General features: G+C 32.9%; 1 protein-coding gene across 1 annotated transcript; it reads right to left on the reverse strand.

Annotated features, from left to right (window-relative positions):
* Positions 1–1,027: 1,027 nt before the first annotated feature.
* Positions 1,028–19,400, reverse strand: LOC123656255 (septin-2). The gene is made up of 9 exons (XM_045591964.1): positions 19,232–19,400; positions 18,975–19,094; positions 16,751–16,942; positions 15,801–16,059; positions 11,361–11,511; positions 9,891–10,056; positions 9,240–9,396; positions 9,024–9,108; positions 1,028–1,268 (listed from the first exon to the last, which is right to left on the reverse strand). Exons 2-9 carry the CDS (start codon positions 19,090–19,092, stop codon positions 1,182–1,184), a joined length of 1,215 nt encoding a protein of 404 aa, XP_045447920.1. The 5' UTR covers positions 19,093–19,094; positions 19,232–19,400; the 3' UTR covers positions 1,028–1,181.
* Between the last annotated feature and the right edge of the window lie 1,502 nt (positions 19,401–20,902).

Genomic DNA, 20,902 nt, shown 5'->3' on the forward strand with positions numbered 1-20,902 from the left:
TTTTGGTCGACGTTTAAATTCACGAAATTCAGAAAAAGATAATAAATATTTTTATATACATAAAATTTCCCAAAATTGAATTTTAAAATTGTAAAGGAGTGTTAGAACGATATCCAAATAAGAATCTCTTTTTATTATCTGTTCTTTATACAATATTTTGTCTCAAATAAAATGCAGTAAATAAAAAGGGTCGTACAGATTTGTTAGTTTTTGATGTTAATAATATTTTTATTAATATATATAAATAAATACACTAAACTTCATATTTTTCGAACGAAGTTCCTTACGGCAGGCTTGACATTTGGCTGGGAGACCGAACTGAAATAAATGTGATACTAAAACCGTAAGAAAAATATATAACGGAAGTGACGTAATATCAGTCACACGACTCTATAATATGACGTTTGTAAAACTAAAGTATTACAGTGTATTAATAAATAAAGACACATGTTTTTTTATTTCACTGAATAGTTTGAATTATTATTATTATTATTATGTTTGATTTATTTTATTTTACGGTATTTGTTACTTTCTAAAATACTAAATTTCCTAAATACTTTTATGTACTTAATTAAAAACCAATCAACAATATTTAAAAAAAAAATCAAGAACTAGAAAATATATATAACATTCAATATCTTTTTTTTTCGAATTGTGTTGCTCCTATACTATCCGAAAGAACTTCGTTCCTACCTTATATCCAATATTTAATGAGGAGGGAGCAAGTAGGTACATAGCTAGATAACTAAACTAAAGTGACATTACCTCATATTAACAAAAATAAATACAACAGTATTTATGAAATGTGAAGATAAGAAGGGCTTTAGGTATTTTTAGTAAGTAGGTCCATAGCTTGAATTTTATTTAGGTACATAAATCATATTAAAAATCATATTAAAAGTCTCACCAAAAGTGCTCCTAACCCGTTTTACTTTCTAAGAATATTAAACCTTTATATACCTATTTAGTTTGGAATAAATAAATATATGTAGAATGTTAATCGATTCTATAAAAAAAAAAAAAACAATTACCTTATACTCACTTAACACATTTTTTCGTTTAATTGTTAACAGACTACAATAAATTAATATTCTCCAATTTTCCTTCACATGTTCTATTATTATAATTACAACTAATTAAAAACATTACTTCAGTACTCAGCTACATTCGCAGTCTATATTCTATACATCGATAATACTGTCATGTTTCTTATCGGAAGCTTTGAGTTTTTCTTGCATTTGCGTCAACATGTCCTGCATACGTCGAATCTGAAAATGAAATTAGTGTATTATTATAAAATATAATACGTGAAAGTTTGGCATGCGATTTCAAGACTTTAAAATTTACCAGTACAAGGGAAAAATGAACACAGAATAACCAGTAATATCTAATATAATATGTTAAAAGACTTTATATTTTTAGTATTTTTGTAGTTTATTATGTATATTTCTAGTTTTAGTATATCTACTAGTTCGTAAAAACACATGCATTATATACTGATGATATAACCTAGTTAAGATGAGTGTGTCGTTAATTTTATTAAATTTCGTGAGTTCGTAGGCCGACCGCCTGACCTAAAGAGATCCATGCGTTATCTTACAATTTAAGATGTACCTACGTATAAGTCTAGTTGGGATGACATTATGTTTAATACATCTAATAAATGTTGTATTATGTTTATGAACAGGATTAATGCTTTTACTTAAAACCATTCACCTTGTTCGTACGTACGAGGTCCACGATAGTCCTATATGTAGTGAAAAATCATAAAACATTATAGAAATTATGTACTTCGTTTTTGTTAAGGCATTTAAATGAATCATTTCTTTAACATTTTAAATCGGGGCTTGGTAACGATATCAGTAACATTACCTATGTTGTCATTAAATAAAAATATATATATAAATATATATATATATATATATATATATATATATATATATATATATATATATATATATATATATATATATATATATATATATAGTATATATAACGTTATATATCTATACTCTCACCGTTAATTGCTATCTTTACCTGTAAAGCAGGGCTTGGAAAACCGTTGAAAATTCGGTAAAGTTAATTTGTCTCAGCAGATATAACTTTATTTATGAAATACCGATACCTTGAATAACGTTATTTTGGATCCATTATATTGGTATATTTTTACTGGTATTTACTTATATAACGTTATATTTAACGTCACCGTAATAAAGGTAACAAAATTATCACAGACAGATTAGATTTGTAATTTAAAACCATCTTCATTAGTTTTTAAATTATTATTATTTGTTGTACATATTTTCTGTCTTTTATAATATCGAGGTTGTGGGTAGATTGGATTTCTGTCAGATGTTTTGGGATTAAACGAGTTGTAAACCCGATCAGCTGTTTTTCTGTTGTTCCGAATAATTGAGTATCTTTTAACATATTTAACAAGTGGCGACGAGCGAATCTACGTAAAAATGTCGGCTGCATTATCGTTTGGTGTGATTTCAACATTCGATCACCTGTCGCAAGAATGGAATACATACAAATCACGAATCCAACAATGGTTTATCGCAAATGACATTAACGACGTGTCTGACAAAGTAAAGGTCAAACGCAGGGCGATACTACTCAGCGCGCTCAGCGAGTCTTCTTACAAGCTAGCAAGTGATTTATCGCTACCGAAAAAGTTAGAAGAATGCGATTTCGAAGAAATTTTACATCTCTTGGATAATCACTTCACACCAAGGCGAAGTGGATTTGCAGAAAGACACCATTTTCGTTCGGCGACGCAACGATCGGGTGAAACGCATACCCAGTGGGCGGCTAGGGTTAGAGGATTAGCTGCACATTGTGGTTTTAAAAATTTGGAAGAAGCACTTTTAGACAGATTTGTCATGGGTATGGTAGCAGGTCCTGAGCGTGACAAGTTATATGCTCAAGATCTACAGGAGCTAACGTTAGGAAAGGCTGTGGAGTTGGCAGAGAGCGTGCGGTGTGCGCGCCAGGCCGCGCAGGCGGCACCGGCCGGCTCAGCCGCAGTGATCGGCGCAGCGAACGACGTAGTGTTCAAAATTTTCAAAGGGGAAAGGTGCAGTGTATGTGGCTATACGAGTCATAAAGCTAACCAATGTCGTTTTAAGTCCTATAAGTGTAAAAAGTGCGGTCAAAAAGGTCATTTACGTAGGATGTGTTCTATCGGCAACAAGGTTCACTTTATCGAGAAAAGTAATGTGGATGAGGACTGTGACGGTGAGTTGTTTTATAATATTCGATGCGTAAAAGGTAAACCGATGACGGAGCGGGTTAATGTTTGTGGTACGGTTTTAGAGTTTGAAATCGACAGTGGGTCTGCTGTCAGTGTATTGTCAGAAAAAACATTTAATATTTATTTTAAAGGTTTAACTTTATCAACATCAAATAAGAAGTTATTAAATTACACGGGGGGAATCATCGAGACGTTAGGAGTAGTGCGAGTGCCCGTATCGTATAGCGGCGTTACACGCGTATTGGATATGTACGTAGTACGGGATGGCGGGCCGCCGCTCCTCGGTCGTGATTTTATTCGGAAGTTTAACTTAGAACTCGCACCCGTATCTGCTAACGATACTAATTATTATTTACATGCTGGGGATGAATTTATCGATAAGAAAATATTTTCAAAATTTCCAAAGCTTTTTTCAGACTCATTAGGTTGCTTTAACAAATTTAAAATAGTTTTACACTTAAGAACCGATGCTCGACCTATGTTTTTTAAGCCTAGGCCAGTAGCATATGCTTTGAAAAATAAAATTGATTCCGAATTAAACCGTCTGATAGATTTAGGTATTTTGAAGCCGGTCGATCACGCTGAGTACGCATCGCCAATCGTGCCGGTCCTAAAAAAAGACGGTGGGATTCGAATCTGTGCAGATTTTTCTGTTTCAATAAACAAATATCTAGTTATCGAACAATACCCGTTGCCGACGGTCGAGGATCTTTTCGCAAAATTACACGGTGGCGAGCAATTTACCAAACTTGATTTATCTATGGCGTATAATCAGTTGTGCTTATCAGAAGAATCGCAAAGCCTCACTTGTATAAATACTCATAAAGGTTTATTTAAATACACTAGATTAGTTTTCGGATTATCTAGCGCACCCGCTATTTTTCAACGCACCATAGAATGTGTATTATCGGGTCTTGAAGGGGTGGTAGTATTTTTAGATGATATTTTAATTACGGGTAAAAATAGACAGCAACATGAAAATAGACTATTGTCAGTTTTAGGACGGTTAGAGGAGGCTGGATTAACTCTAAAAAAAAGTAAGTGCGATTTTTTCAAAGACGAAATTTCCTATTTAGGGCACATAATAGACAAAAATGGTATAAGGAAATCACCTGATAAAGTTGAAGCTATTTTAAAAGCACGTAAACCTGAAAATGTTTCTCAGTTACAGTCATTCCTAGGATTAATTAATTATTATAGGAAATTTGTACCCGATGCGGCGTCGATACTCAGTCCACTGTATGACTTGTTGCATAAAAAGGCAAAATGGCAATGGACGTCAATTCACGATGAGGCGTTTCAAAAAATAAAAAGGTTACTAGCATCAGAAAAAATATTAGCGCACTTTGATTCTAATGCACAGCTGATTTTGACAGTAGACGCCTCGCCGACGGGGCTGGGTGCCGTGTTGTCTCAAATATGTTACGACGGTATAGAAAGACCTATTGCCTACGCCTCCCGTACTCTTTCAAAATCAGAAAAAAATTATTCGCAAATACAAAAAGAAGCAACTGCTATAATATTTGGTGTAAAACGATACCATCAATACCTTTACGGACGTTCCGATCCGTTTGTTTTGCGAACTGACCATAAGCCTCTCATTAGTATTTTTCGACCGCATCGAGGTATACCGGAAATATCTGCAAACAGGTTACAGCGATACGCAATATTTCTTTCGGCTTATAATTACGTTATTGAGTTTGTTCGAAGTTGTAATAACAATGCGGATTATCTGTCTCGCTCATCTATATGTAGCCTAGAACGGGAGACCTGCGCGAGTAGTAAAGTCGTTGATTGTGAGGATCGCGCAGCTTATGTTAATTTTGTAATGAATGGTAGTTTACCCGTTACATTGAATAGTTTACGCCGTGAGACTGAAAATGATAAAATACTCGGAAAAGTCATATCTTATGTCATTAAAGGTTGGCCTAGGAAAGTACTGGATCCTGATTTAAAACCGTATTTTAATTGTAGGTTACAATTATCGGTTGAAAATGGATGTCTTATGCGTGGACATAAGGTCGTTATTCCGTTTTCTTTGCGTGACAAAATATGTACCGAGCTTCATAGTAGTCATTTCGGAATAGTCAAAATGAAAGCAGAGGCTCGAAAGAGAGTATGGTTTCCCGGGATCGACGCAGTATTGGAGCGAATGGCTAAAACATGTGGAGTGTGCGCTGCGCTTCGCCCCTCCCCTCCACGTGCTCCGCCGGCGCCTTGGCCTACCCCACCGTACCCATTTTATAGAATACATGTAGATTTTTTAGGTCCAATAAATAATCAAATGTTTTTAATAATTGTAGATGCTTTTTCGAAATGGGTGGAATGTTACTCAATGAATGCGTCTTACGGGTCTAGATCGGTAATAGAGAAATTGTGCGAATTAATGTCTCGAGTAGGTATTCCGCACACACTGGTTAGCGACAATGGTACATCTTTTACGTCACAGGAATTTTCCAACTTTTGTTTGATTAATGGAATAAAACACATACTATCACCGGCATATCATCCGTCGAGTAACGGCCAGGCGGAAAGTTTTGTAAAAATCGTAAAGAGGGGAATAAAAAGTATAATTTTAAGTAGTCCTAATAATAAAGTTATGCAGACACAAATCGCAAAATTTTTATTCGACTATAGAAACTCGAAAAACAGTACCACAGACATGTCACCTGCAGAATTGTTGTATGGTCGACCCTTAAGGTCTAGATTAGATTTAATTGTTCCAACGCGACGTTTTCCTGTTCTTTCCACATCCAAAAATTTTTCTCACTCAGTGAACAATAAACAGTGCTTACAGGAGAAATGTAAAAGTGAGTTCAGGACGTTTACAATTGGACAAGCAGTGTGGGTAAAGAAGTTTACAAGTAATTTTAAATTTTCGTGGGTGAAGGGAGTAATTAAAAAGAAATGTGGAAATGTAATGTACGAAATTGATTGTCCGGAATTGGGTGGTAAAGTTATAAGGCACATTGATCAAATTCATGCAAGGGTTTTGAATTCAAGGCACAAAGAAAGAAAGAATGCGTGGGACCCGGATGTTATTGAAGATATTAAAAATGACACCACATCAGTTACCACCGATGTAGTATCGGCTTCCAATCGAGATGACTCTTCTTCACCTCCCTCTACATCGGAGTGTATGGAACCGGGTTTCAGTGGGTCAGATCATACGCCAAGTAACACCACAACAATATCTGCTGAGGATACTATTGTGTCAAGCAAAGCTACCACTGATTATCAGAGACAAAGATCCAAACGCGAGCGACCGCCTGTAGATTATAAGCGTTTTTTTTTAAATTTTCTTATTTTTTAATGTTTTGTTGTTATAAGGGGAAGGGGTTGTTGTATATTTTCTGTCTTTTATAATATCGAGGTTGTGGGTAGATTGGATTTCTGTCAGATGTTTTGGGATTAAACGAGTTGTAAACCCGATCAGCTGTTTTTCTGTTGTTCCGAATAATTGAGTATCTTTTAACATATTTAACATTATTGAACGCGCTTTGCTTCTTTAGTGTGAATATTTCTTTTCTATTTTGTAAAAAAATGATGGAATATAAAACCAGCTACTGTTCGTTGTTTAATGATTCTTTGTTAAATTAATAACACAAATTGATTTTTCAAAAACAATAATTACAAATTAAATTTTTTTTACGATTGAACAATCATCAATAGTGGTCGAACAAACGGTAATTAATCAAAATTAATTGATCTGAGCGACAAAAATAAAGATAGCTAGTAGAGGGGTCAACTTAAGGTAAAAATTAATTAAACATTTGTTTACCTAATTAATTATAAATAAATAAGAGACGAACAAACAATGTTTACATTCGAACAATAACGAACAAACAACGAACAGATAATCAAAAATCGAAAAAAGTGGTACCAAATTTAGTAAGCCGAAATATGCAGAGTTCGAAAAATATTTGGTACTAGCTGTACCCTGCGCGCATTGCTACACTTTTTTTTTGGTCGTACCAACTCAGAAACCTTTGTGCGCTCGTGCACAACACTTTGCTGAAGATTATAACATGATCAAATACATTCTTTACGATTCTATAAAGGACATACAGGCAAACATTCATTTTTATATGAATATTACCTAAAATTTCATAAACCGAATAGTAGGTACGCTCATTGATTTATAAACATTTCATTTCATGAAAAGTATGTGAATAACAACAGTTATGGGTAAAATTTGTGTTTTGAAAAGATGTCCAAGTGGCGTAAATCCAAAAACAAAAAAAAAATGGTTCGCCACAGCCAGCTAGAAAGATCGTATTTCCAACCAACAGTACGTAAATCATTTTTTATAAAAATTTTAATTTATAATTCTTTTAACCAACGAAAGCATATAATTTTTTATTTATCTAATTTCGCAGACACCGGCGAGATTCTAAAATTGGAAAATTTCGTTTGGTATTGAATTAAAAACTACAAGTTATACCCGCCATCTCCATTTAAGGTTTACTCTAATGCTACTGTGCTACCACCCTAATGTATGTAAATATATTTCGACGGACACTTTCTGCTATATAAAAATTATGCTTCTCCCTTCTACACTCCATACACCAGAGGAAGATATTTTTTACATGTATATTGAGGGTGTTTTTTCAACCACACTAATCATTCCTTCGTGTACATATCAATATTCCTTCGTGTTCCACTCTACTTGACATTGGCGGAACCAATCCTGCTCCACTAGCACAACCGAAAGCCGTTAAATCAATTAATGAATCAATCTAAACTAGAGGAACTCCTGCAAATTGTATTTATGTTTTTGTAATTTTTTACTAAACTAATGGTTCGGTGCGCCAAACTTATCTAATTCGAAGACTTCGAGACTAATTCGAATAACAATGGATCGTTTTTGGTCTACGTTTACTTAATGATAATATGCGTCAAGTGAGATGCTGAACAGTACGCACTGAAGTAGACGCTGTACAGGAAAGCAATGAAGAAGATCCAAACCAATCAATTCGTCGCCGTTCTCAGGGTTATGTTCTTCCACTTTATGGAATATTTTACGGAAGTAATTAAAAAGTAAAGTAAGTAAAAAGTACTTAAAAGATGTCAAGATTCAACTTATGCAGGAATTTAAACCAAACAACCGTCGTATGAGCCACCAATTCAGCGAATGGGCTTCTGAAATTTCCATTCACAATTTTGTTCTCCGATTAAGCCCATTTTTGGTTGAATGGGTATGTAAACAAGCAGCTTGTCATATTTGGAGTGAGAATAACCCACAAACTTTTGTCGAAACACCATTACGTCCACAAAAAATTAACGGCATAGAGACATGATTAGAATTTTTTACGTACATCAATTAGCTAGCATTAATCTTGCTAACACGTGGTTCCAACAGAACGGAACCACATGCCATAGAGCGCGCTACAATTGATTTACTCAAAGAAACTTTAGATGAAAGAATACTTTCACGTCAGGGTTCCAATAAATTGGCCATCAAGATCGTGTGATTTAATTTATTTATTTTGGATTATTTTCTCTAGGGTTATGTAAAGTCAATTGTCTACGTCGATATTCCAGAGACAATTGATCACCTGGAATCAACATTCGAAGAGTTATTCGCGAAATACGGTCGCGAATGCTGCGAGAAGTGAAAATAGGTGTTCCAGATTGCACCAGCCGTGGCAGACGCATGGCCGAAACATTAATGTCATAAAAATTTCTATCCAATAAAGCCCGTTTCGTTAATATTAAAATTTTAAACTTATGTACCTCTAAAAAAACAACCCTTACAAATACCAACCTCTTCATCTTTCTGCAATAGTAGACGATCAGTGTCCGTAAACACGACATCGGTATTATTTCCCATCGAATCTCTCTTCAGTTTTCTGTTGGTAAAAATATCATCATATTAAAGGAAATCTCCCCGTCATACTCAATAAAAATCTTGACAATGTTTAGATGGTATTACAATCGACTAATTAATTACTATTTCAAGGAATAGTCTAATCAATCATACCCTCTTTCTCGCATTGCATGTTGGGAAATCTGGGATATGCACTGGGCTCGAAAGTTTTCGTAATGGACGTCTTGCGTTACGTCTTTCAAGTCTTGCATGTGGGTTGAGATCAGCATCGTCCGTAGTTTCGTGAAGTCGGAGTGACGGGGATTTTCCACTGTTCAAATAATTGTTATTGTCATTTTTACTAATCTTAAATGTTAATATAATAATCTTATTTAAATATACCAAATCTTTGCAACAAAAATAATATAATAATAAGAGTTTAGGAATTTCCTTTTTTTGTTTAAGTTTATTATTATATCTTACGATTTTTGTTTGTTAAGCTTAAAAAAAGTAATGAACTTTAAAGTTAATATATGAGTCATGTCTCACTGCTGTTCTCCACTTGCTCAACTGCGGGTTGGCGGAAATATTTTGTATGATGAGTAACGATCGCTATCAGGTATCTATGATAACGTGATACGGTGGTGAGACTCACAAGGATATACATCCAAAACGGAAAAAAATAATTGTAAATACGAATAAATATATGAATAGATAATGAAAGTCCCGTATCAATACATAGTCTACCTAATATCTAGAAATTTTTAAGAGTTTATAAAGACGAAACCGTGGAGAACAGTGAGAAACGTATAAATATATATTTACCATCAACAATACCCCAGGGGTACTGTCGGCCTCGCACGCGCTTTCCGCCCACCTCCAGCACAGTGTCTGACGCTACGACGGCAAAAGGAGCCGCTGCCTTGAGCTCGCGATCTTGTTGCTTAAACTCCTCGTCTTCATCGCTATCACATTCGGGGAATTGATACACCTAAAGAAAGAAGTTGGGGAATACTTGAAATAAATTCATAAACTTGAAATAAATTCAAATAAAAATTTATTACTAAACGTTTTCTAAACTTTTTAACCGATGTCAAAACAGAAGAAAATTCTCAATTCGACTGTTTTTTATGTGTTACCCCATAACTTAATACTTGTTCTAATTTGGTCGATTTGATGTTGTGCGATTTTGTCGATTCTTCTTTTAATCGAAAGCTGATGCATGTAAATTACTTGCATATTTACTTGACTATTTTTTCGTCTACCTACTTTGTATTAGGTAGTTGCCAATGTAATTGAAATCGGTTTTTTTTTTCATTTTCGAGCAACACAATTATATTATCCTCACTACAAGTGAAATAAAAACCAATACGTAGGTTTTGTATTGCGTTTACAAAATGATAAAACATAAACTGCTTCGTGCGATAGAAGGAGAATAAGTTTTATATAAGCACGTACATACCACCAAGTTTAGACGACACTCAAAACAAAACGAAATATACCTAACAGGTCAATAGAATATATTAAAAAAAGATTTGCGTATATTTTTTAAACCAAAATAGCTTTACTTATTTTTAATCTACTTTAAAAAACGATTACTTTCGTTCTACATTCATGTATATGTATCTATATCTATGTATTTGCATGATCATCGACATTTTTCAGATATTAGTACGTCGTTGTCAATTTTAAACTAATTTTGATTTTATTTCCTCAAGGTGACACAGAACTTGATCGTCTATGTTCATGTAATTTTTGTCACAACAATTATTGTTGTCCTTATTATTTACCTGAATTTCCCTAGTACATAATTATACGGAAAAAATTATGTTTGCTAGCAAAACGCACTAGTCGCCACTACGATTTTCGAAGGTTGCTCTTGATTTCTCTGGGATTAAAAAAAAGAAACATCAAAATTGGTTCATAAACTACAAAGTTATCCGCGAACACAAAAAATATATACGATCGAATTGAGAAACCTCCTCCTTTTTTGACGTCGGTTGAAAAACTATGAAAATTAAGTTCGTTATTCTAATAAAACTATTTTCGCAAACCAATTTTAGTTTTTTGTTTTTACTTTTCTTATTTCCATTATTTTTAGGACACCCAAACCATAAGGTAATTAAAAAGGATAAATAAGTTACTATAGAAGTTCAATGTTGAAGATTTTTTTTTGGAAATAAATGAATCCATTCAACAAACTTTGAATATAGGTAAAGACTAAACTATTGTTTAATTAATGAATACTTACCCATTATTATTCTGTTATGAAATGTGAAAGATTGAAATATCTACCTGAATCTGATGTTCTTCCAAATCGTTAAGTATGCGAGTTTTCAGTCGCTTTACTTCTGCAGCAGTCAGCGAATCCGCCTTCGCAATCACAACTACTATATTAACCTTGCGATGCAATCGTCTCATCATCTCCAGGTCCACTTGACGCAAACTGTAAGTTATTAATCATTGTAAATCTATGATTGTATAAAAATAATTGTAAGCTCGTTTAGTAAGTTACATAGCAATTGTCTATAAATAGGTCAAAAAGTGTACAGGTGGTACTCCAAATAATATTTTAGTACACAAAAAATAGTTCGTAGTGATGAATTGCAATATAGTTTATTAAACTAACTCTTTTATAAATAATTGATTTATTATTATTATTATTATATACTTTATTGCACTCAAAAAATACATGTAAAAACAACATAAGAATAATATTTATGGCAAAGATGGACTTATCTCTGAAAGAGATTTCTTCCAGTCAACCCATGGTCATTAGTAAGTGTTTAATATAGCGAGGCAAACAGTGCAAGAAGATTTACTAAGAACTAGAAAAAAAAAACGTAAAAAAAAGAAAAGATAATAAATTTGATAAATCTATACATATATATATATTCAAATATACATACATACATAAATACACACATACGTTGATTTACAGAATTTTATAAAATTTACAATGAAATAAAAATTTATTTTGCTATATATATCTAATATATAAAATTCTTGTGTCGCGGTGTTTGTAGTTAAACTCCTCCGAAACGGCTTGACCGATTCTCATGAAATTTTGTACGCATATTGGGTAGGTCTGAGAATCGAACAACATCTATTTTTCACCCCCTTCAATGTTAAAGGTAGTTCACCCCTAATTTTTTTTAATTTTTAGATAAATTTTTTATTTTTTTATGATATAACATATGCTTGCAGCTTATATATATATATATATATATATATATATATATATATATATATATATATATATATATATATATAAATATATATATATACAGGGTTACAGGAAAAGTCGACCTAGATCCGTTAAGGGCGTGTAGTACACACCATTTCTGAATGATTTCACTATGGAACCCCCCATCCTAAACTTAACCGTTTTCGAGATATTCGAGTTTTAATTTTTTTTATGAAAATGCCCAATTCTTCGGCTATTGAATTGAATATTTTAAATTTTTTTGACTCTTATGATTATTTTTTTGGTTTTTTACATGAAGAATGAGATGCTTAATGACCTCAATGACTAAAATTGCACGTAAGTTAACTAAATAGGTCGTTGTAGACGATCGAAACTTAAGAAAATAAGTACAAATTATAAAAAAATATTTTTCTTTTCTGGATATCTCAAAAAATTATTATGGCACTTGCTCTGCAGATGTGCTTAAGAACATCTACATTTTATCAGCTATCCAATGAGGTATAACAACCTAGGGTTGTATTTAAACTCATAGAAAAAAACATAGTTGAAAAGGTTCAGGTAGTAGGTCTAACGTAGGTCGGCTATTGTCCTTCAAGTTAATCCGGTGCGTGTGAGCGAGACAACTTAAGATTTATGCAGGTGAGAGTGAGAAAAATAATGTGCAAAAACAAGATCTGAATGGTGATACTTATGAAAATTTCTTAAGAGGTGACTTAGGTGACCTTCTAGATGATCTCCCATTAAAATTACTGCGGGACATGTGGTTTCAACATGATGGCTGCCCTGCTCATTTCAGAAGAAGCGTTAGGGAATGGTTGGACACTAACTATCCTAACAAATGGATTGGACGAGGTGGGCCTTTACCCTGGCCAGCCAGATGTCCCGATCGGACCCCCATCGATTTTTATGTATGGGGGCACATGAAGAGCCTCGTTTACAGTGAGCCCAACCCCATATCGTCAGTGGAAGTTCTCATAAGACGACATAAGAAGGACATTAACCATTGGTGTAGTGAAAAGTGGACTACGTGAAAGAATGAGAAAATGTGTGCGAAATAGAGGTGGACACGTGGAACATGAACTTCAAAAACATTAGGTGAATAAATGTTATTTTGAACTGATTTATTGTTTCATTTAGCTTACTACAATCACCGACGATCTTGTAATGATGATGATGCTGAACTTAAGTCAAATTAATTAAATAAGCGCTATTTATTCTGATTGCCATGTAGTCTTAGAAACTAAGTTTCACCTTTGAGGTTAGTAAATAACCTAGAGTGTTATACTTCGTTGGATAGCTGATAAAATGTAGATGTTCTTAAGCACATCTGCAGAGCAAGTGCCATAATAATTTTTTGAGATATCCAGAAAAGAAAAATATTTTTTTATAATTTGTACTTATTTTCTTAAGTTTCGTTCGTCTACAACGACCTATTTAGTTAACTTACGTGCAATTTTAGTCATTGAGGTCATTAAGCATCTCATTCTTCATGTAAAAAACAAAAAAAATAATCATAAGAGTCAAAAAAATTCAAAATATTCAATTCAATAGCCGAAGAATTGGGCATTTTCATAAAAAAAATTAAAACTCGAATATCTCGAAAACGGTTAAGTTTAGGATGGGGGGTTCCATAGTGAAATCATTCAGAAATGGTGTGTACTACACGCCCTTAACGGATCTAGGTCGACTTTTCCTGTAACCCTGTGTATATATATATATATATATATATATATATACATAAGCTGTTGCCCGCGGCTTCGCTCGCGTAAAAATTTATTATATCAACAAAAAGGTGCATAGCCTATATTTTAAGTTGGACAAAGTTCTGTCAAATTTTCATTAAAATCTGTGCAAAATTTCATTAAAATCGGTCAAGTAGTTTCGTAGGTTTTATATAGTAAATATAGCCGAATATACCTATAATAAAATAATGGATATTGTTTTTTTATTATTTTATTAAATCAGAATAACAGGAATTACATATCTCATCATTATTACCAGAAACCATAATAAAATTGTGTTCAAAATCGATTATAGTATTTTAAAGTTTACACTCTTTGAGCCTCTATAGCGTATATAGGTATGAAAATAATGTATTCGAGCTAGGTTATATTTTTCTAGTTTTAACTATGGAACTATTTCTAGGTCAGCTGAATAATGAATTTTGAAAATCTTTGTGTAAAATGTTCTAAAAACTAACTGTTTTATAATAACGAAGGTATATTAAAAACGTAAAAAGTTATAAGTCGTATCTATTATTAAATAAATCTACGCATCGTTCACCTAATGTGATTGCTCGATATCACACATGTTTATTGATTGATAGTCATTATCTGTTGTGACTAAATAACTAAATATGTATCAATCGAAATGCCATGCAAGGCTATCAGGGATATTAACGCAACGAGATTTTATTGACTATTACTATACCTAAAGACGGCGCTATAAATTCTTTCATCACTACATGACCCAGCTTTAATACCATTGTAGTGCAATGCCAGTTTACGTATATTATAATACTAAATCAAAATCGGTTCAGCCGTTTCAAAGATTAGCCGGAACAAACAGAAAGACAGATAAACAAAAATTATAAAAAATGTTATTTTGGTATAAGTTCCGTGTATACATACATATAAATTTAGTAAAAAGCGGTTAATTTAATATTATAAACAGACACTCCAATTTTATTCATTTGTATAGATTAACCTAAACAAATTATTTTTTTTTTAATATCGATTTTACGGACGTATTAAAATGGGTTCGCATCAAATACATATTTTTTATCTAATACTATTATACGAGCAATTATTTTATAATATATATATATATATATATATATATATATATATATATATATATATATATATATATATATATATATATATATCTATAATCTTAATCTCAGAAACGGTTCCAACGATTTTCATGAAATGTAGTATGCAAGGGATTTCGGGGGCGATAAATAGATATAGCTAGGATTCATTTTTAGAAAATGTTGTTTTACCCTGTTTTTAGGCAACGATTTTTCATGGCTACAATATCTTTAGAATACGAAGGTAAATTTGGCACCTCTTAATAAAGTTGTAATAGCTTAGGTGGGAAATCGGCCGGTCGGAAACGACCAAGAAGACCACAGTTCAAATCCCCATGTCTGGTCGCTTATTTTTTTCCTTTTTTTTCTAATTGCACTCATGATTTATAATCTAAATAGCCAGTTCATATGTTTTATTATTATGTTGGTAAAATCGAAAAATATTATTCATATTTTGATATTGATATATGTAATTCGTATTTAAATATTATTTCCAAAAAACACGATTTACTAAAAATACCGAGCCAAGCTCGGTCACCCAGGTACTGAATTATAAATATAGAAACTCTACTAGTTTGTTAAGTGTTCTAATGTTTGTGACTTTATCATATACTTCTATGGTTGAAATGTACCTAAATGTATCGTAAAGTATGAAGATCAGTTCCAGCTTACGTGTGCTAGAATAAGTATCTATTTATTTGTTAATAATTCCTACCTGTGAGCCCACGGCGGAACAAAGTAGAGGCAACAGTGAACTCGATTGTCCTGCATATGGCGTCTGTTTAGTCCACTCTCGTCCGTGAAGTACTGTCGGAATTGTTCATCGACGTATGCAGAACACACCCTCCACGAGTCTTCGCAATTGATAGCATCTCCAAAACCGGGTGTGTCTACTATTGTTAATCGTAGCTTAACACCACGTTCCTCAATTTCCATAGTTTTCTTCTCGATTGTTGTTGTTTTTTCGATTCTGTCTATTGCAGTAATTAAATATTAATAAAAGTAAAATTACAAAAGTGGTTTTACTTACGTATTATATGCAAATGAAACGCTCAGACTATAGAATGATAGACGAATACAGATCCGGCACAGAAAGCCTATTTGTCAATGAAATAAAAAATGCACAACATCATCAATTTTAATCAATGGTTGCCTTATTTAACCAGTTCAATTCTCGATTTATAAATTGTCTTAAATCAAAGAAAATTTGAGTATTGTGAACAAAAAACTTACCTCCAGCTATTTGAATCCTAGAATTATATTTATTTATTTGGAGAACGGTACAGAAAGAATTACAAGAATAACAGCGTAGCATAAAACAGAAAAATAGATACAAATTGTCCCCTTTATGTCTCACTAAGAACATAAGGATAACACTTTCAGCAAGGACAGTAAAGATGATGATTATTACTATTAATAGTTTAGAACAAATGAAAACACCAAGGCAACTAATTGATCTAAACAAATAAATTCCTAACTTTAGTCTTAAAAAAACGCCGGGAGCAGGAAAACATATCTATTTCATTAAATAAACGATTGTGTAGGACACACATTCTGTGAAGTGGCGCGCATTGACCTATATTTGTTCTAGTTAATTCTATATGGAAAAGGTTTTTAGACCGAGTTGGTTTAAAGTATAGTATGACATTATTTTAAAATTCTTACCTTGCACATCGGATATTTTTCTATTTTTATAAAGATCTCCAAGAAAGAGACTATTGATCAATGTCGACTTGCCAAGCCCAGATTCTCCGACTACCATGAGTGTAAAGTCGAAACCTCTTTTAACAGATTTGCGGTGTACTTGCTCTGGTAGAGTCGCAAATCCAATGTAATCGCGTTCACCGCGTTCTCTTTCTGTAAACAAGGCTTTATTTATATTAGACCTGTAAATATTTATTATAAATATCGACTACAATAGCTAGAAATCATAACACTAGACCATCCTCTGTTAAAATTATTCACTTGTTAAATCAAAATGAAAAATTTTCTTCTAAATAATAAATAAGTCTATAATAACGTTTTTTTTTTGTCTAAATTAAAAATATAGGTAGGTATTTATCTAGTTATGGTACTTTAAAAGGTTATAACAATTACAGTTACAGACATTTTCATCATATTCTGCTCATCAAAACAAATCATAAATATTATTATAGTACAAGCTTATGACTTTTATGTAGGTAAGCATTCTTTCATATTTGATTACTGCGAACTAATGCGGAAATACGAACTCAGCGACTTCCTGTAGATAATAGTGACCACTTTAGAACATTTATTTGATTCATATAAGACGAGAAAGCGTAGGTAAGGCAAATCGCTTATACATATTATGTTGTTCTTTTGTGAAGATGTAAATACTGACTCTCAGTGCAGTGGGCGCGACGAAGCGGAACACGTCGGGTTTCCTGAGTACCAGGCCCCAGGGACACAGCGCGTGCGCATCAAATATTAAGGACAACGAGCGGAAACGACATACGTGCTCATCAATGTAACATTTTATGTTGTTGTTAAACTATTTAATTGCAACATAGCGATGGCAGTTCATTTTAGTTCTACATATATAACAACAGTTTCGAGTAAAAAGAATTCAATGGATTCAAGTACTCGTGTTCTTTTATGAAATGGAACATTAAAAAATACAACTATTCAAAACTCCCACGCACACGATCTTCATAAAGACAATAGACTTGTTATATTTTCCGATAGACTCACATAAATACGAAAACAAGTACTGTTATTTGAAATAACGACATGATAACTTTTTTTGTGAATTGTTTGATGTTATTATAATTGTATTTGCTTGCATACGAAAGAAACCGACTTCAATTACATCGATAAGAAATATACCTAACTTACACGAAAAACTAGTCAAGCAAATACGCGTTATTAATTACTCAATAAGTAGTCATTTGATTTTTATCAAATTTAAACAGGACCATAATGCAAGCATCAGATTCCGATTGAAATAAGAATCATCATAATCTGTATACCCATTGAAAAGTTATGCGAAAATATAGTTAAGTAAATACGCATTATTATATACTCTGAAACTACCTATCAGATCTCAATTCAATTTAAATGGAACCACACGATATGCACCACCTTTAGATTAATAATTGTGTTTGCTCGCAAACGAAAAAAAAACCGACTTCAATTACATCGACGTAGATCGACGAAAAAATAGTCAAGTAACTACGCATTATCAAAGATTACTCAAAAAGTAGTTATCAGATCTCAATAAAATTTATATGTGACCACATGACAAACATCAGCTTTCGATTAAATTAAAAATTATTAAAATCGGTACACCCAGTAAAAAGTTATTGCGGATTTTCAAGAGTTTCCCTCGATTTCTCTGGGATCCCATCATCAGATCCAGGTTTCCTTATCATGGTACTAAACTAGGGATATCTTCTTTCGAACAAAAAAAGAATTATCAAAATCGGTATATCCAGTAGAAAGTTATGCGGTATAATATAACGTAGGTCGACGAAAAAAGCGTCAAGTAAAAACGCATTATTAGATATAACTCGAAAAGTAGTTGTTAGATCTCAAATAAATTTAAATGGGACCAATTGACACACACCACTTTTCGATTAAAAAAAAATTGTTGAATCGGTCCACCCAGTCAAAAGTTCTGAAGTAACATACATAAAAAAACAGTCGAATTGAGAAACTCCTCCTTTTTTGGAAGTCGGTTAAAAAATCATTGAAATCGGACGACCCAACGTAACGACGTAACATATGCTAAAAAAGTTACAATCGAATTGTGAACCTCCTCCTTGTATGAAATTTTGTTAAAAACAATAATAGCCTTTTAGTCTTTTTGTTATATATGCTATAAAATATGCATAGATGTACAATTTTCTTTTACTTATAAATAACTTACGAATCTTTATTACAGTTGTGAGAGGTGTCTTCTTCTTGTTATCATTGTTTTCTGTTTTTTCCGAATCCTTATCATATATGTTTATATCTAATATTGCGTATGACTCGCTCTGCTCCATTACTGGAAATATAATTTATACGTATTCCTACGAATTGATTAGACAATACTTTTCTTTTGGTGTTATTATGTCGGCATATTACATTTGAGATTGAATAAAAACTAGGGAAAACTATTAAGCAATAGTGTGAAATAACTACACAATATGAGTTGTATTATTTCTATAATACAAGGAATTACGTATTTAGGTATAATGGATATAAACGCATTGAGCGGCGCAGGCGCCGACGGCAGCCACTCGCGCGCTCTACTAGCTCTACGCTCGCGACGAAACTGCACGATAGCACCTACTTTGGCTACTTTGTACAAAGCGACAACTCATATTGTCACTTGTGAGATTTAGACAGGCATGTCGTTACGTCATTAATTAACTTCAGTTGAATTGAATTAACTTTTATATGCCCATCTTTATTCAATTATAAATGATATCAACGAGGAAATATATCTATATATTTTATTATAAACGTTGTATAAATACTTTTACAAAAAAGAAGACTGAGTAATGTAATATAATATATATATAATGAGTAATCACGCATATATTTTAAATGATAATATTTATTTGAGAAGTGAAGTAATACATATATAGCAATTTTCTCGGTGCAAAGAAACATGTAGCGACTTTATGTTTTACTTACTAAATTTGCTTGTATTCTATTGTATTTTGGATTCCATTATTGTGTGTTTTCCATTATTTATGTTGTTGTTTGGTATTGAAACACGTAAACATTAGAACCATAGACAAATACGAGTATTATCATAATTGTATTTGCTCGCAAACGAAAAAAAACTACTTCAATTATATCGACTAGTAATACAACGTAAACAGACGAAAAAATAGTCCCGTAAATACGCGCTATCAAAGTTTACTCCAAAAATAGTCATCAGATCTCGATCAAATTTAAATAAGACCACATGACAAGCATAAGCTTTCATCATTAAGCAAGAATCATTAAAATCGATAAACCCAATAAAAAACTTATTCGGTTTAATACAACGGAGGTCGACGAAAAAATAGTCAAGTAAATACGCGGCTGAAGATGGGCAGCAGCGTCTTCGGTGCGACAAAGCCAGCCCTGCGGTCACCAACCCGCCTGCCCAGCGTGGTGACTATGGGCAACACACATGAGTTCACGCCATTTTTGACGCGAACTTGTTGAGGCCTATGTCCAGCAGTGGACTGCAATAGGCTGAAATGATGATATACGCATCACGAGTATTAGATATATAACTCTAAAAGTACTTGTCAGGTCTCAATTACATTTAAATAGGACCAAATGACACGCAACACCTTTCAATTAAAACAAAATTCATCGAAATCAGTTCACCCAGTCAAAAGCTCTAATGTAACATTTAATACTTAAAAAAAAATACAATCGTATTGAAAACCTCCTCCTTTATTGGAAATCGGCTAAAAACCAAACAAATCAACTGATTTGTATTACTTTGTACAGAGGGGACGAATGAACATGGTCGCCGTATTATTTATGTCAAAATTGTGACTATCATAACATACGAGTCCGTATATTTTAATATACCTATATTCCTTTTATTATAATAGCTCTCATAGCTAATGGCCGCGGTTTTTATTCTGGGAATAGAGCGATAACTTCTACAATAAAGAAAATATAAGTGAGCCGAATTCCGAATTTGACTGAAAGCCGTTGCGTAAAGCAGTGTAACGTATGTACCTACTATGTACGCAGTAAAATACATAAACAATGGCTTTATGTAATACTTTAGTAAATATAGTAGTGGGGTTCGGGAACATATTGTCTTTGTTCATAAATCTATATCTATTGTTGCAACGA

Source organism: Melitaea cinxia, chromosome 9, assembly GCF_905220565.1.
Source record: "Melitaea cinxia chromosome 9, ilMelCinx1.1, whole genome shotgun sequence".
NCBI lineage: Eukaryota > Metazoa > Arthropoda > Insecta > Lepidoptera > Nymphalidae > Melitaea > Melitaea cinxia.

Coding starts and splice junctions, on each gene's coding strand:
- LOC123656255 (XM_045591964.1), bottom strand. CDS start 19,092: ATGGAGCAGAGCGAGTCATACGCAATATTAGATATAAACATATATGAT. Junction 11,512..15,800: donor GTTCCGCCGTGGGCTCACAG/GTAGGAATTATT, acceptor AATAACTTACAG/TTTGCGTCAAGTGGACCTGG. Junction 1,269..9,023: donor TATTGCAGAAAGATGAAGAG/GTTGGTATTTGT, acceptor TTTCATTTTCAG/ATTCGACGTATGCAGGACAT.